We start from the raw sequence: 16,465 nt of genomic DNA, 5'->3' as shown, positions 1-16,465 counted from the left end.
TTTTGCCCGAACCACCTCTCACACCTCTGACGTCACGCTCATGTCGCCATGACTTAGCCATAACCATATAAGGAGTTTACAAGCACAAAAGGGGGCATGCCCATACTGTATTCATATATATTATATTCATAATTTTCACCCCCAGCACCTTATATGTATGGCATTTTTTACTATTACCTTTAGCATGACAGTATGATCTAACCATTTTTTTATCAAAATTATTAAACCTTTTGTTATTAATTATCATAAGACGATGACAACATCTGAATGAATTAGTGTTTTATTATTGAGTTGATTCCAAATCACATTATCTGGCGGCACCCCTAGACTGCCGTCACGGAACCCACTTTGAAAACCCCTGCTGTATATGGGCATATGCTGATGACATCAGGGATTTCCATATAAGGGCATAAAGTCAGGTGGAGCAACGTAGGTGTGAGGGGCTACTATCAAGTAGGGCATTAAAAACTAAAAAGATTAGAAAATGGAGTTAAGAGGTTTCTGCCTGACAGCAACAACATCTGAACTAAGATAAATACAATACTTCAGCACAATATTTTGTACAGTACAAACATGTATTGTTCGTCGTGTGTGTATGTGCCTGTGTGCAGGGACGTGCAGAGAATGTTAGAGAAGGCAGGGGCTGAAATTTCTAAAAGGGCCTTTTGGTGAAAACATCGAAAATAGCAGACCTCCAAGCTCACAACGCACCACGCTGCGTCGCGTTGTGAGCTTGGAGGTCAGCTATTTTTGGTACATGATACCACACTGGACTAAGGATAATCAAGTCAATTCTGGAGATGTGGCGTACGGATGTGGCGTACGGATGTGGCGTACGGATGTGGCGTACGGCATGGATTTCTACACAGAGAGAGGGCAATTCTTAAAGATAAGATTCTGCATTCAAGTTCAGGAGAGTTTGGACAATTCTCTTGAATGCTGCCTTCAAGTATGGCATGGAAAGAGGGCATTTGTATTCTTTCACCATAGTAAAAACTGCTTTCATGGTCTTTCATGGCAAATTTTACAGACAGCCCCCTTTGTGCACGTGAGTGCCTGCGTGCGCTTAGGACTCAATCTCTATTACATCTTTCTTCACGTGGGGGATCCATGGTCGGAATCGTCAGTGGCAACAGTCACATCTATGTGACATGTCACCCTGAGAGGTGGCGGCGCCCGATGATGATGACAGGTTATCGACGAGAGAGAGAGAGAGAGAGAGAGAGAGAGAGAGAGAGAGAGAGAGAGAGAGAGAGAGAGAGGAGGGAGACACGGTCCCAGAGCGGACGGGCACAGGTATAAGGCTCTGATTGGCTTGTTGAAGCATCGGAGCAGTGATGCAGTTGGAGGAGAGAGGAGATGAGATTGAGGAAGACAGGCCTCAGTGTGGTCGTTCCGTCTTCAGTGAAAGGTGGGAGAGACCTGCACTAAAGTGTGTGTGAGTGTGTTGATGTGTGTGTGTGTGACACATCAACACGCTCACACACGCTTTAGTGCAGGGCTCTTCAAAAGGGGGTCCTCTGAGCTACTGCAGGGGGGGGGGGAATCTTTGTGTGATTAGGGACAATTTTATCATACAGTAAATAGCCAATCTGAAGATCGGCTATTTTCGGTGAAGTGTGTAGAGTGAAAAAAGAGCAGACCAAGTACAGAGCCAAAGGTCAGGTTTACAAATATTGAGGGTTTAAGTGGTGAAGTGGTGGTTTAAGTGGAAATGTCTGAAACCCCAATGTCTGAATACACACATTTAACATGAATCCAATATGTAGTGGGGGGTCCCTGCTTCATCTCTCTCAGCTAAGGCCTAAGGGGTCCTTGGCGTGAAAAACGCTGAAGACCCCTGAACTACTACCATAGCAAGCAAGCAGTGTAGAATGAACAGGCCAGTAGTAGGTCTACCGTAGGTCAGTTACATGCATGTCAGTCATGTACAAACAGCGTGCACATTGTCGCCACAAGGCAGCCGTCAATAACAACGCCAACCAACACGTTCTTCCTTCTCGTCTTTAGTGCAATAGTGCACTCAACGCATTTTTTGCCGCACAAAGCTAAAGCTGTAGCTGTGTGGCGTTGAACAAAGAGCCCGGTGACTGAGGTTGAATGGCACCGATGAATGTGTTTCCTGGAACAACGGCTTAAAGACTGTTCAATTACACAGTCCAGTGTTCAAGTACAGCCCTTGAACGTCACCGCGGGGACATTGTTGTCACACACGTTTAACACGAGGACATTGTTACGCGGGCAGCGGGCTGGCATTTTCTAATGGGCTAAAGCCTCCTTGAGTAGAAACTGACCTTCACCAAATACACCTACAGTACCTCTCTATGGTAAAAGGCATCGATTGTGTGTGTGCGTGTGTGTGTGTGTGTGTGTGTGTGTGTGTGTGTGTGTGTGTGTGTGTGTGTGTGTGTGTGTGTGTGTGTGTGTGTGTGCACGCGTGCACATATGTGTGTGTTCACGTGTGTGCGTGCGTGTGTAAATGGAGGCACATGTGTTCAAGTACAATAGTAAGACAGTGTGTTGCCTCATTTATACTTGGTACCACCATGCTGTGTCGTGCTAATTTACAATTTAGGCATTTAGCAGACGCTCTTAATCCAGAGACATACAGTAAGCAAGGTAAACACAAGGTAATACATCAAATGCATTGAGATAGTAATCTAGGATCATAGGTAAACCAAGAACCTATCATCATCAGTCTAAAGGGCTTTGCAGACAGGTGCGATCTTTCGCACGGACGATTTCATATATTTTTTAAAGAAACCAATGATTCTCTATGACTGCATGCACACCTGCTTAAAATGTGCTGTGCGACAAGTGGCTGCGGCAGTGCGTTTATTTTTTCCCGATCAAACCCAGTTCAATTTGTGCATCTTTTCGCATGCAGTAAAAACTCATTGACTCCTTTTATGACTCCTTTTCGGATCCGCAGTGAGGATTCTGCACTACATTGCACACCAAATCCAATGCGTTTTAATCACGCAGCAAACAGAGAAAACGCAATGGGCCTGTGTGCAAAGCCCTTAAGCATAATGTAATAATAATAAAGAATGAAAACTACACAAACTATAGGATGAACCCGGCATCTGTCTACATCACAAATAACAAACAAAACAACCAATCTATAACCTCACAACATGCCGTCGCTGCCTCAGCTCCCATTTGTGAGCATGTACTGTAGTACATCTCATCTGTAATTTCCAGCGTGTGACACCACACCAGCGCAAAGCCAAGCAGAAACCAGGCTTTTGTGTGTCAATGAAATAAAGAGGGACAAAGATCATAAAAGAACGGTGTTGTGTACAGTCTTTTCACACCATACTGTATGTGTGTGGGCAGTGTGTGCAACGTCTACAGTTATGTGTATACAGTTATACGCTGCAACTAGTCTCGTTTAACCTTTAAATCATTACAAAGAGAAACAGATCTTGGTGAAGGGCTTGATGATGAGTTCCCTGACACAGTCATTAGAGTGATTGGAGTACATGCCTGCCCTGGGCGTACAACAATCTTTGAGCCATTTGTGCCAAGATGTAGGCCAGATCTAGGCCACGCTTCAGAGCCCGGACATTTTTGGAGGGCCGGGCATCTTTTGGGGACTGGACATTTTTTGGGGGCCGCTCATTTTCTTTGAGCCATTTGTGCCATGATGTAGGCCAGACGTAGGCCACGATTCAGAGCCCGGACATTCTTTGGGGACCGGAGATTTTTTGGGGACCGGATAAAGCCAGATGCTGGAGCTTAGCTCATTCCAGGAGCACCGCTCAAAAAACACATGGACAAACACACAAAGTAACATATTGGAGCGGTTAGCACTGCTCAAAAAGAGAAAGTCACACCATTGAAAGTAATAGCTGAAAACATCACAAGATGGCACCACCTGTCCATGGAACTCAATGGACAAGATTTCTCTGTTTTCACTCTACATTAAATATCTTAGCTGAAAAAGAATGCCATTTGTGACACATTGGGGGCTTATAAGATCGTCTGTTTTCCGCTAAGTTTACCCCCACGATACGGAAGCTGGTGTTTAAGTGGTTAAGAGACATTTTCTTTCCAGGGACACATTGAACGTCCAAACACATAATAGTGTCGCCACCTTTCCATATGAACCACCAGTACCTGTTCCATTACTGCTAATAAGCAACACATGCACAGTGCCGGTATGATGTGGAAGGATAGATCACACCTCCGCACGCGGCTAATGTCACCACAGCAGTCTTCACAGTGGCAGACGGTGTGTACAAGCAAGCAGGGACGCAACTACAGAATGGCAAAGTCTGGAGAGAGAGGGAATTTATACCAAGCTAACCTTTCCTATAACCATTACTGACAGAAAATGCACAATTCTTATGGTTTCTTAACATAGTCTCCCCTCTATGTACTGTAACAAAGCTCTGTTTACATCTTTCCTTATTCCTATTTAATTGTATGTGTGTGTAAGCGCGCCTGTGTGTAAGCGAGCCCTGCTTACTTACCACTTCTGTCCCATGTCATACTTTCATAAACGTTCAACATTATATAACAAAGAAATGCCACACAGATTGCATTGTGGCGCTATTGATTGACTGAATGGTTTAATACTTTATTAGACGGAAATGTAAACAAACAACACGTGACACAGTCAGACATAAAGCCCCTGATACACGTGGCAATTTTTTCATCAATATCAACCAGCAACGACCAGAGGCGTCAATTTGGGTATGGCCATTGGCAGCGTCATTGGATTAATCTTTTTGTGCCTTCACACGTGCAAGACACCAGTCATGTTGCCATACCTTATCAACAGGCATGAATTTATTTTAGGCAGTACATTTTATTTTTTTCCCTTTAGCCAAGGTATGGCAACTGCCATACCTAGCCATACCCAATTGACACCTCTGGTCGTTGCTGGTTGATATTGATGAACAAATTGCTCTGTGTATCTGGGGCTTTTAGGCTAAAAGGATGACACATTACAGTGGTTAAAAGACTTACACTCTAGACTCTGCTGTCTATGTTGTTGACAGACGGGAGTGAGGGGGTAATGTTGCCACACACTCACAGTTGCAGAGCGGGCAGCATGCTAACCTGTCAGATTAGCCCCCTGCCTGTGTGTGTGTGGACTGGCTGCTGCAGCAAACCATCAACATCCAATCTAACCGCCCTCCCCTGGCCCCTTACAGCACTGACAACACCACCAGGGACAAAGGGCAGTGGTGGAAAAAGTACCTCAATTCTTTTTTTTTTTTTTTTACTTAAGTAAAAGGATAAATACTGTCTGCAATGTAGAAGTAGTAGATCTGTTACAAGTACAAGTCTGGAATTCAACATTTACCTGAGTAAACAGACAAAAGTGTTGACATCAAACACTTAAATACCAAAAGTAAAACTACTTTCAGACCTACAAACGGACAAGCTCACAACGTTCCTTGCTGACAGGTTCCGTCCCCCAGCCTGTAGGATTACGTGCAGTGATATCACCTTCCCATATTATTAAACCTTATGAAGTGTTACATTGGTTTTCAGTCGGCACATGCACACATCTTCTCTTCTGGAAGGTCCTTGGCTCAAAACATTTTCAAAAGGGGGAGTTCGCGGCCAAATAGATACATTTAAGGGTCAGAATTTCAGAAATGGTAAATGGTGCATTTATATAGCGCTTTTATCCAAGGCGCTTTACATAGATTGTGCATTACATTCACCCATTCACGCACACATTCATACACCGGTGGCGGAGAAAACCATGCAAGACACCAACCTGCTCACCGGGAGCAATTAGGGGTTCAGAGTCTTGCTCAAGGACTCTTCGACATTAACTCAGGGGGAGCCCGGATTCGAACTGGGAACCCTTCGGGAACCCTTCGTGCTCTAATAACGGTTTCTCTACCCCTGAGCTATGCCGCCCACTGGTTTAAGTCATTAAATATAAAAAAAAAAAAAAAAAATGGAACGTGGGAGCAAGCAAAGCAGAGTTGGTTTTGTCGACTAAAACTGTGGCGAAAAATATTCGGTGACTACCTTTTTTCACTGACAAAAACAAATTAAAAACTAAATAAAAACTGTCAACAAATAAAAACTAGACTAAAAGGTCAGGGAGGGACTAGTGGAGAAGAGCTCCAGTAGAACTAAAAGACAAGTCGTATTTTGCTTGGTTGTGTGCAGGTGTCTAACTCAGAAAATAGCAGATCTATACAAGCTTGTAGATCTGCTATATTCTGCATACATCCAGGTATAAATCAGACATTATGACGCCATCACGGCCTGCTAAGAAACATTTTAGTCGACAAAATCAACTGTACATTTAGTCAACAAAATCAACTGTACAAAGTTGTCAAAAACTAGACCAAACGAAAGGAAAAAAATCGGATGACAAAACTTTGACTAAAAAGAAAAAAAGAAATGGATTCAAAAGACTCAGAGTAAAACTAAATCAATATGGGCTGCCAAGATCAACACTAGAGCAGGGGTCTTCAATAGGGGGTCCTCAGAGTTACTAAAGGGGGTCCTCCAAATCTTTGTATGATAAGCTTTTATTCTCCATTTCTATATTAACCACTTGAACCCTAGCGTCCATATTTGGAGAACTTTAGCCAAAAATAGCCGATCTACAAGCTCACAACGCCTTGCAACAAAGAGGTTTGGTGTAAAGGGGGAAAAGAGCGGACCAAGTGCAGAGTGATAGGTCAAGTTTATTAATTATTGACGTTCAAGTGGTTAAATATCTGAAAACACACATTTACAAGAATCCAAAATACACTGACAATCGTGCTGTCAAACGATGAAACTACATGGTATGGGTTGTGGGGGTCCCTGCTTCATCTCTTTCTCAACTAAGGGGCCCTTGGCCTGAAAGTGTTGAAGACCCCTGCACTAGAGCAAAGATGGAGGTGGTTACTTACTGATTGGAGACGTGGGGTTTGGCCCGCCGCCGCGGCAGTTGTTGGTCTTGTTGTGGGACGGGGGCACGGGCTTGTAGGACTGTCCCGTGGCGCGGTACATGGCCTGGACCCACAGCACGCGGTCCTGCTCGTCGTCACTGGCCAACATCACCAGGTCACCCTCCTTCACAGCGTTGAAGAATACCCTGCCTCCCTGCAGACCTGCCGGTTACATGCTGACGATAAGCGCAATTCATCGTTTATCGCGGTGGTTTTCATTTATGTCATTTATTCCGGCATTTGAGCCCATGGACCACCTTTTGATGAGATTTAGCCTCTCTGACCCAAGATATTTTGTTGTCGTTGAATGAGATTTGGTTCACAATTCCGTGCTGTATTGATGTTGGTATTCTTCTACATTCTCCAATCGTGTATACTTCTTGCGAATTAAGTAATGCAGATGTTCTTACTGGTGTAACTCTTGAAAGTGTAAAAAGGGTCATGTTACACTCTTAAAGATCTATAAGGGTCCATATGGTTACCAACTCTCCATCATTTAGCTGTGGACCACTTGGAGTCCATTCAAGGACTGGTTGAGAACTACTGGTTTATTGTGATAAAAAAACAAAAACATTCATGATACTTGTTATCGCGGAGGTTTTAAATTATCGTGAAACGGTCCTCTGTCATACGTCGTTTCACTTCCACTGAGCTGCATGATATTCGGTACCACTCAAACCCTCAATATTTAGTAAAAACGGACCTGCAAAGTGTGCATGTTGTACGTTCATTTCCACCTCTATAACCATGTTGTCAGGCCAATAAATATATATATATATTTTGGGGGGGGGACATAGCTGCTCTCCTCTGGTTTCCCCTTTTACAAATTGAACTCTTGCATGTGAGGAAGTGTTATGTTGTGTGTGTGTGTGCGTGCGTGAAGGAGAATCAAAAGGGACAGGCCAGGGGTCCAGGGGGTCAGAGGTCAGGTACGTACCGGGCTGTGGGTCGCAGTAGTCCACCGTATAGCCTTCCAGCTGCATCAGCTCCTGAGGCTCAGACTTCTTCTCTCGGTAGCTGCACATGGCGAAGGTGTACTGACTCACCTGAGAGGTCAAAACAAGGACTCATGGGAACTCAACCTCTCACATCACAGGAAAACAACAAGGATAAGAGTGCAATTTCCGCTGCGTCCATTGCTCTTATCGGCATTCAAAGTGTTTGTGTTTTTATTCTAAATCAGTGTTTCTCAAACTTGTACATTTCAAGGTCTCCCCTTAACTCTGACAGTATACAAATGGAACCAAATGGACCATGTGTATACTGTTAGAGTTACGACTTTAAAGGGTAAATTTAGACCCCCATGAAGTCCCTGGAATCCACTTTGAGAAAAACTGCCGTAAATTAACACCCCGATCATTACAGCGTCACACAAAAGCATCAACGTAGCAGATCCGCAAAATATGTTAAAAAACAGAAAACGTAGCATCTACTATCTGGATCTGCTGCGTTTGCTGTTTTCTAAGTTGAATCCTGAAAGGTAACAGTTTTAGAGGTTTCCACCCAACAGAGACAATAATATGAAATGTTTCCTTTTTTTTTTTAATCAAAAGGTGCAGCAAGTGATTTTGTGGTTGTAAAAAATTGTTGTTCCATAGCTGACAGTAAAGGTGGGTTATAAAGGGCAGTAATTTATTACCTGAACAAGAACAAAATATCTTCTTTTCCAACGTTTCCACACTCGCTGCCCCAGCGCATAAAGATACCTGGAAAACAGAAGCATTTTTTTATATATTCTGAATTTGAGCTTGATTACCACACATCTGAGCTCAGATAAAATGCTGTGGAAAAAGAAAGGAAGAGGAACACTATAGTCAGTGGGTTCCCAAACCTTTTAGCTCAAGACCAGAAGATTTGGTGTCCACTAGTGCAAATAGCAGATATATTTGATTGATTGATTGATTGATTGATTGATTGATTGAACACAAAGTGTTGCACACAAAGTGCCCAACCCTCATGGGTTTATAAGACACTTATACAATGTCTTCTCTCCCAAGCTTGACATAAAAAGAATTGCCACAACAAAAGCTTCTTTCCTGAAACCTTTTTTTCCTCCTTATCATCTAACTGAAGGAAATCAAAAAAATAGAAGACATTGTACTAACAAATACCTCTCTTCTATCATCATATTTAGGACAATTGAAAACTTATAATAATAATAATAAATAAATAAATCTTTGAATTATTTACTATTTACTTCCCACCGTTTGGGAAACTGTGGTCTAAGTCATTGGTCCCCAAATTGATATGCATTTGGCACGGACTCCAATCTGATGTTTTGTGCCAGGCAGGGACCCCCCCAAAAGAGAAGCTTTATGTTAAAAAGATTAAAAATTATGAAAAAGTTTCCAAACATTTTCTATGTTTTTCAAAATATTTCATAGACAGCAGATGTAGTGTAGAAGCTCGCAGCGCATGTACATATATTTTTGAATAGCCAACATATAAATGGATTAAGTGGTTAAAATGATTGTGATGTTGCATTAACTACTTTAGCTGGGGACCCCTGGGGGTCCCCTGACCCCACGTTGAGAACCACTGGTCTAAAAGTGGCCTCTCAATCAATAATAAGACACACCTCCTGGTGTGTCCAGAGAAAAAGCGTGGGATGTGGACATAAGTGCAAGTGTGGAAAATCAATCAATGCGGAGACCCTTTAAGCCCCTGCTGAATGCCCTTAAAGAAAAGACTGGAGCCATAACGTTATAAATGTGACTGACCCGGACCAGGAAAATCTGGGCCATTCTCTATAGCAGGGGTTTTCAAAGTGGGTGACGGGGCACCCTGGGGTGCCGCGACGGCAGTCCAGGGGTGCCGCGAGATCATTTGATAATATTTGGAATTTATTTGGACACTTGAAAAAAATATTATTTAGTATAATTTTAAACTTAAAGTAGGCTATTATCGCAATGTTTTCCTCGCAACATAATCACTAAAATTATTGTCACTGTAGGGCAGATACCTTGTATCTCCTCATGTCTTTTGCCCTGCTTCATCATACAAGAATGTCACACAAAACTAGTGACAGCCGATCTACACAAGCTGTGTGCTTGTAGATCTGCTGTTTTCACTAGTTTAGTACATTTTATAGATGATAAATACAAAACGAACAGTTTTGGACATACAAGGTTTCCACCCGACAATGACGATATTCTATAAATTTAAGGTGCTGGGAGTGAAAGTTATAATGTAGGGGTGCCTCGGATTAAAAAAATATTCATGGGGTGCCCTGAGACAAAAACGTTTGGGAACCACTGGTGTATACAATTGTGTTGCAGATTCAACTTTTTCATAGACTTCATAGATAGCTTCATAGACTTCATGTTATGTGTATTTTCAGACATTTAACCACTTCAACTGTCAATACTTAGTGAACTTGACCTTTCGCTCTACACTTGGTCTATTCTTTTACCACACTAAACCAAACTTCTTTGCCGAAAATAGACGATCTGCAAGCTATAATTGATAGGATTGTTTTAGGATTTCTTTAGGACACTTGCAAGGTTTTTAAAAAATTTAAAAAAAGAATAGCAGATGTACAAGCTCGCAGTTGTTGTTGGGGTTTCTCCAGTGGTCCAGCCTCGTGTCGCAGCGAGACGTGTCGTGTGTGCTCGCGACACTGTGCTAGTATTTTCAGAACGGGTACACTATATTGAGTATTATTATTTTATGTTTTAACTATTGAAAAATAGCAGATATACAAGCTCACAGCGCGGCACCGAGTGCCGCGCTGCGAGCTTGTAGATCTGCTATTTTTGAAAAATAGTGAAAATTCGAATTTTGACCCGATTCTATAAGTGTCTTTTGAATCCTTCTAAGATTTTTTGAAAAACCCTATGTTTCTATCTCAGCAATCTGGCTAGTAGCCATCGTCAAAGAAAAGGTCCATCCTTTTCACTTCCCTGGAGCTCAGTTAGTCTGTTCTTGAGAGACTACTATGTCAGTGGCTACTATGTCAAAATGATATTTATTTGGCCACAGACCCCCATCTCAAAGTATTTAGTTCCAGGGACCCCCCCCAGAAGCAAAATTTTAGTTACAAACGTTCGCTTTGAAAATACATATATTCAAAGATTTGCACACATTTTCACGACTTTTTCAAAAATAGCAGATCTAAAAGCTCGCAGCGCGGCACTCGGTGCCGCGCTATGAGCTTGTATATCTGCTATTTTTCTATAGTTAAAGCATTCTCAGGCCTAACTGGGTTTAATACAGCGGCATTTGTCAGTCCTTTGTACAACAGCACATAATATACTGCTGCTAATGTTAGCTTCTGTTCTTCATTTGTAATTACAGTGGACTGCAAAGGTGCACTTCAGAGGAAAAGAAAGAAACAATAAAACCTCAAGCAACATGACGGTGAGCGAGCACGTCTTCAAGCGCATAAACACGTTATAGACACAGGATGAATAAAAAGCTTTGTTTGGTTACTCAGAAGATTAAATAAAGATAATCAATAACGACAGTGACTATTATTTGAGCCATTGTTTGCCAAAAAAGGTTTTCCTGGCATGCTTTAAAGAAAAAATAAAAATAATCTGCTACTTTTAATGCTTTTGTTTGACGCCGTAGGTCGTAGGATGATCCAAGTTGGGGCGTCCACGAAATAAAACAAATTAAATATGGAGCTAAGAAACTTCTGCCCGACAGCAATGGTATTACACATCATATTTGTTTACGTTACAGTGACGTGTTCTTGGCCTATCCTGTAGGCTATTAACAAGGAAAGATCTGATGATATACACTGTTGTACAAGACAGTAAACAGGCGTCTAATGTGCCACATGGCTCGATTCAGAGATGAAGGTGAATGCCAGTTGGTTACACACGAATCAGATGAGATGAGTAATCTAGTTCTGAATTCAAAAGCCTCTTACTGCTGTAGGTGAGAAGAGACTGTACTCGACAATAACCTAACACTGCCCCCTAGCGGACGTTTGTAACCACTGCATCCAGCAGGGGAGCTTCTCCTCCATCTGCCTGGATGTCCATAAAGTCACTGTCCGGCAGAAACCTTGTATCTCCAAGTTTCAAGCGTGCATGTTTTTTCGTAAATTAAAGCCCTGCATCATCAGACTGTTGCATGAAACTAGTGAGAATAGCCGATCTACAAGCACAGAACGCCTCGCACCATGTGCTTGTAGATCTATTTTCACTATTTTAAATCTATCATCTATCATGCTATGGCGTTAGGGATGGGACAATTGCTATAATCGTTTATCGTGATAAAAAAAACACTATCGTGGAATTATCCTCCGTCATGCACTGGGATCAATTCACCTTTTATTTGCCGAGCTGCATATCCGGTACCATTCAAACCCTCTATAATTGGTAAAACAGACCTGGAAATGACATAGCCTACTTAATACAGTCTTTTTTTCACTCAAATCTCTTTGCCAAAAAATAGCCAATCTACAAGCTCACAACGCGACGCAACAGCAAATGTTCCGAACCAGAATAATAGATTTTGGGGATATTTTGATTCTCACAATAATATCGTAAATCACAATTTTGTTCACAATAATCATGACATGACATTTTCATATTGTCCCATCCCTATAAGGCGTCACACAAAAGCATCAAAAGTAGCAGATCCACAAGCTCGAAACGCGGCACGAAGCAATGCGTTTCGAGCTTGTAGATCTGCTAATGTTTTGATGTTTTTGAATTTGAATCCTGAAAAGTAGCAGTTTCCACCCGACAGAGACAGTACCCTGACCCTGTTGTGTTCATCATGGTATTGTAAGTCGTTATCATTATCGTGATCTGCAACATTAACTTTAAGAGAATCTTGTGTATCTCTGATTTTTTTTTTGTAATGTTTTCTCTCATATACAGTAATAAACTATTTTATCATTTTATCGTTGTATAACAGTGTTGAGCAAAAGTAGTGGGAAAAAAGGCACATTAAAAGCTCACAACATGACGCGGTGCGGCGCGTTGTTAGCTTAGTACATCGGCTGATGTGTAAAGTGGTCAGAGATGCTTTTGAGATGTTCAAGTGGGCCCCTGTCCAGAACAGGCTAAGATCCCCAGACCTTTAACCACTTAAACCCTATCAATTCTGTTGACAGTGGGGTCCCAAGGGGGTCTCTACTTGACCAACTCCTTTTTTTCCATCCTCTACAGCAAATCTAACTGTCCAAAGTGTCAGTGTCCGAAAGAAGAAATCACTGATGTTCGCCTCTCTCTGCTCTCTCCCGTGGTTAAGATGATTCTACTAAGTACTGACAAGGGAAGGAAGAAGAGACCAGACAAGAGACAGAATGGAGTCCATTCACCTCACACACATGGGTCCTCTTCCAGGACAGGGGAGATAAAAGGAGAGAGAGGGGAGAGAGAGAGAGAGAGAGGGAGAGAGAGAGTCAAAGGCAGAGACAGTGCAGAATAGAGCCGGGCACCTTGAACGTAGCAACACACACATGCTGCCCTGACAGAGGGAACAAAAGCGAGGAAGAGGATGACAGTCCGATGTATAGACAGATGATGGAAAAGAGGAAGGGGAAGAAGGGACAATCTTTTGTTAACTTGAGCCCCAAAATTGAGGCCTAGTGTACTAATACAGCTCCTGGTGTAGACAGGCTGAGAGTGATGGATAGATACAGTAGATAGGTGGCAAGTGACCTTGACCTCACTAGAGAGTGGTGTGGGTCTGGTGTTGCTGCGGTGAGATTTAGAACAAGGGTTCCCAAACTTTTCAGGCAGCAGCAACCCCCCCTCCCCCCAAAAGATTTAACCAGGGACCCCCCAAAAAATTATTTGAACCGGGGACCCTCCAGCACCCTGTTCCAAGTGTAAAGGTTGTTGCACACTGCTGCGTTTTTTTTTTTAGGCTGAATATAGGAGCGAATTTCGGAGCACGGAAATAAAAAATCACACTCTCACGGTTAAATGGACACAATTTGACAGTGTAATGTAGTGGTAATTGTAAAGAGTAGCTATATCAAAGATAAGTATCTATATCAAAGATTATAGTTAAAGATAAGTACTACTGTACTGTAGTTATTATCGCTTGTAAACTGGTGGTGTCTGACTGAAAGAGCCTGAATATGAACTGGTATTTTAGGAAATGTGCCGTAAACACACACACCATAAATGAAAGAGGTGCTGTCTGGTGCCAATATAAAAATAATTAAATACAATAACCCGCCACACCATCTTCGCTTGCACAATTAAAGAAAACTTTTATTAAAGTGGGCGTGTCACGAAAAAACAAGGAAAATCTTTGGCAATTTCTTTGGCAATTCTTTTGTTGATGACGGCACTGCGTGCCTGTACTGTACCATAGAGTTATAATGCACTGTACCTACAATGTACATCTTCTTCCCATCGCCCTTAGGGTCGCACTCGCAGCCTACAGAAAGCAACTTCCTCTGGGCTACTGGGCTAGCACTAAAGCTAAAAACACGAAAATGTATATAAATCTGTGAATATAAAAACAATATTTCAACACAAATCTGGTTGTTACATTCCCATTGTTCATGAGAAAATGTTTATGTTTATTTGTTGAAATGGCGGAATTACTAAAATTCACAGAGAGGTTGCCTCTCGCCGGGCAGCGGGGCTCTAAAAGCGGGGGGGCTTGCCACCTTTTTCCGCACCGCTCCCCGTAGCGAGGCGTGTCAGCGGCATTTTAACTCATACTCTGCGATCCCCGTCGAAACCGTAGATTTCCCGCTGTACCGCGGTGCCATGCCCGTAGATCCTGGAAGTTTAATTAGCTTTAATCATTATGAAAGGATTAAAAGTATTATCGCTGATTTTCGCTGATTCTGGCTCTTTAGGCCCGCCCCTTAACTGTATCCTGCCGTATTTCCGTTCTGGACCGGATCTAGCTTTCCGTATCCTGTCTGAGCCTGGGCCATAGTCCCGCCTCCATTGGTTTACATTGTAACAGAAGAGAAAGCTACTCGGCGATGGAACGCTCGTTTTTCAATCCGATTTTCGCGTTTGGAAACTTTGATCCAGTCTCTACACGCCTGGATTATGATCCCCGCACATATCGTGCGTTTTGTGCGTGAACGTGTCCACGTGTTACCATAGCACACAGTTGGCTTTTTTCAATGTTTTTTCATGTAAACACTGGCGGATAAGCAGGAATACAGCGTGGCAAAGGATATGTCTATTTCAATGGGTTTTTTTTTTATTCGAAAGCTTGTCATCGAGTCTACACGTCTACTAGATGAGTCACGCACAGATTGTGCACGATGCGTGCGCGTGCCCACGTTAAAAGGTAAGGACAATTTGGCAGCTGCTTACTACAGCTATGTTTAAAATGGCAGCAAAATTGTTAAGGCAACATTTCGGTGTGTGAGTGCGTGTGTGCGTGTATGTGTGTGTCAACCAAGCCTTAATTACCATGGCACTTTTTGCAAATTACGAGGGCCACTTAGCAGATCTCCTTCCACACCCACACTTAATCTTCATTGATGCTCCCTCTTTCCTAATTTTTTTACGTTTTTTTTTTTTTTTTTCACAAGGTCCTTCCATTGACTGAACCAGCGAGAACACACTGCTATTTCTATCTTTTTCAAACTTTGATACACAGGTTTATTACAGCAGGATGTGAAGGACTGCATCTTCTATCATCAATATCAACATGCATAATGCCAACTTCATCTTTGTAACAATATCCACAAGTTGTGTGAGAATGAGTTCTTGCTGCTCTCTTGTGGCCAGAAAATGAAAAGCCAGGGTTCCCAGTCTTCCCACACATCTTTACAAATTATTTTCCAAAACCTTTCCAAAACTTTTCCAGAATATTTAACCCGATTTCCAGGACTATATAACAATAATTCAGCTCAATAACAGGTCGCTTACTCCTATGTGCAATGCCCAAAGACAGGTGTGTATGCCAGTGTTTTCAACTTTTTCAGGCTGTGACCCCCAAAATAATCATATTTGAAGAGAGTTGAGGAATTTTGTATAACACTGTTTTATTGTGAAAATAGCCGATCTACATGCTCACAACGCCTCGCGTTGCGAGGTGTTGTGAGCATGTAGATCTGCTATTTTCACAATTTCCGCCTCTAATTGACAATTTGGCCAATGTTTAATTTGTCATTTCAGAGGTATTAACAAAATCAATAACCAAAGACAATGCATACAGTAGTTATTTTTTCCAGGACCTTCCAGGACCCTTGATCAATACACCGTTTGTCAGCCTTCTGATTGGTCCCTGAGACTCCCTGACTGGCCAACCAGAAAAAATCATTCACTTTTTGCTATCGGGGGTGGAGTTTGTGCAGTGGAGAATGTTGCTTTAGGCTTTCATCACTGTGCGCACTGCGCGACACGGCGAGCGTGCAGTACGGCGACGCGGGACCATAGCGATTTCGATCATTATAATGAATAAGCTTCAACAAACTAGTTCACATGGACCTTATCAATGTAACTAAGAGTTTAGATTGGGTACATATATTTTAAATGGGCAGAATTACAAAAGCCAGCCTATTATGAGAGTAGAACTATACTGCCCTACAAAGGCAGAGTGCAGTAACTACGTTTTCGAATTTCACCAAAACATTGGTTTAAAAGTGTTACAGC

At 42.3% G+C, this 16,465-nt stretch overlaps 1 protein-coding gene across 2 annotated transcripts in view; it reads right to left on the bottom strand.

Moving 5' to 3' along the window:
- Positions 1-16,465, bottom strand: part of cadps2 (Ca++-dependent secretion activator 2) — a gene marked incomplete at its 3' end in the record, with an annotated part of 155,352 nt that overhangs the window by 87,378 nt on the left and 51,509 nt on the right. For both annotated transcript variants that reach the window (XM_080736548.1, XM_080736549.1), the window contains exons 7-9: positions 8,560-8,626; positions 7,858-7,966; positions 6,882-7,082 (exon numbers count right to left, since the gene is read on the bottom strand). In XM_080736548.1, the coding sequence (XP_080592674.1) occupies positions 6,882-7,082; positions 7,858-7,966; positions 8,560-8,626 (377 nt within the window). The remainder of the gene's footprint in view (positions 1-6,881; positions 7,083-7,857; positions 7,967-8,559; positions 8,627-16,465) is intronic.

Source organism: Nannobrachium achirus (genome assembly GCF_963921795.1).
Source record: "Nannobrachium achirus genome assembly, chromosome: 11".
Classification (NCBI taxonomy): Eukaryota; Metazoa; Chordata; class Actinopteri; order Myctophiformes; family Myctophidae; genus Nannobrachium; species Nannobrachium achirus.
This window is presented reverse-complemented; position numbering and strand designations above follow the sequence as displayed.